General features: G+C 31.4%; 1 protein-coding gene across 1 annotated transcript in view; it reads left to right on the top strand.

Annotated features, from left to right (window-relative positions):
- LOC106690587 (zinc finger protein 711-like) overlaps window positions 1–1,711 on the top strand; it is a 34,057-nt gene that overhangs the window by 31,123 nt on the left and 1,223 nt on the right. The window contains exon 4 of the mRNA XM_067048721.1: window positions 1,424–1,707. Within this exon, the coding sequence (XP_066904822.1) occupies window positions 1,424–1,707 (284 nt within the window). The remainder of the gene's footprint in view (window positions 1–1,423; window positions 1,708–1,711) is intronic.

Here is a 1,711-nt window from a genome sequence, read left to right as displayed (position 1 = left end):
TATATATAAGTTATGTTTACAGGGTATGTAATAATAATCTTAATACCTAACTCCCTCTGTCAACAACTCTAGAAAGTATAAATATAGGATTACTGTACAGAATAAAGCAGTCTATTATCAGCAACTGTGAGTGTATTTTCTCGTTCCTTTTTCCTTTTTTTTTGAGTTCAGAACCCGCTATCGCGTATCTTATATATATATATATATTTAAAATAAGGATCATCTAGCTTAATTAACTAAGTAATTGTAATTTAGTAATTGAACAATGAAGTTGTTCCCAGAGGGCAACGAAGTTTTGAAGTTGGACTCTCCTTATTTTGAATGTATCTATATAAATTTAAAAAAAATTAACATTAAATATAATTTAAAGTGTAGATTAAATCAGGAGAACCTTTTATGTATCTTAATACATAAGTTAGGGTAATAAGCAACAATTAAACTGTGCCTGATGGAGCGATGGCCACCAGCCAATACCTCTTAATGAATGACATATAAATGAAGAAATTTAAATGTGAAAGATGCTCTTCAATAGATTCCCAGAACATACATAGGAAGCAAAGGTTAAGGAAAAACGAACCAGCTGACGATCGAGGAATAAGTAGGAGGATCTCATATCGGATATGGTTAGTAACAGAGTTGTCACTCTGAGACCAAAATTAAGAATTTGGCAATGAATGAAGATGCTATTAAGTGATGCATCAAGGCTGTTCCAACACCATAATGTATAAGGGTTGGGTAAAGAAAAACAAGATTTTCCTGCACCTTATTAATTTTTCCTTGCATGTCATAAAATTCTGCTGCTCTGGTGCTAATAAGAGAGTTATAAGCTTCACCGCTATTGTATCTAATAGATTTAACTAATAATGGCCTTTTATACTGGTGAGAAGCCTCATCTGTGTAATCATTGTGAACATAAAACAGATATGCGTTATTATTTAAAACTCATATTAGAGTCTATTATACTGTTGAGAAGACTCATCAATGTCCATAGTGTAAATATATAATGGCAAAACTTCGTAATTTAAAAACACATATTAAGGCTCGTGAGACTGGCGATAAGCCACATAAAATTGTATACTTTCAATATAAAACAGCTATGTCTGGTAGTTAATGAAGACATATACTCAACTGTCATTCAGGTTAAAACATCATCAATGTCCTCATTGGGAATATATAACTATTTAAATTAGCTAAATCATTATCATAAAGTTAAAATGATTAGGAATCAAAGAAATGAAATCCTTTAAATAAAAGTAATTATCAATATAGCCCAGTTTGAGGTCTAAACAACAAAAGTATCAATTATTCTATATTATTAATACCGTTTTTTAATCTTGTTTTTCTAACCGCATCCCTGGGTCATTTTAATTTAACATAAGATCAACCTTCTATATATAGTATTATTATATTTATTGTTTCACAGATCTTGATTGCTTACAAAATGAGATATATCGGATTAACATTCCTTTTATGCATCATCATGCTCAGGAGAAGGCATGTCAATGTCAGCATTGTGACTCCAAAGGAAGCATACCATCTGGTTTTGAAAAACATATAATGCCCTGTAATTCAGTCGAAAAGCATCATCAGTGCCCTCATTGTGAACATAGAACCGTTGAACTTTGTAATTCAAAACAAGACATAATGGCCCGTGGTAATAATAAGAAGCCTCATCAATGTCCTCATTGTGAATATAAAGCTGTTCAAGTTA

This window comes from Halyomorpha halys, unplaced genomic scaffold (assembly GCF_000696795.3).
Source record: "Halyomorpha halys isolate HHAL.00 unplaced genomic scaffold, Hhal_1.1 Scaffold221.1, whole genome shotgun sequence".
Classification (NCBI taxonomy): domain Eukaryota; kingdom Metazoa; phylum Arthropoda; class Insecta; order Hemiptera; family Pentatomidae; genus Halyomorpha; species Halyomorpha halys.
Note: the sequence above shows the minus strand (reverse complement) of the source record. Positions and strands in the feature narration are given on the sequence as shown.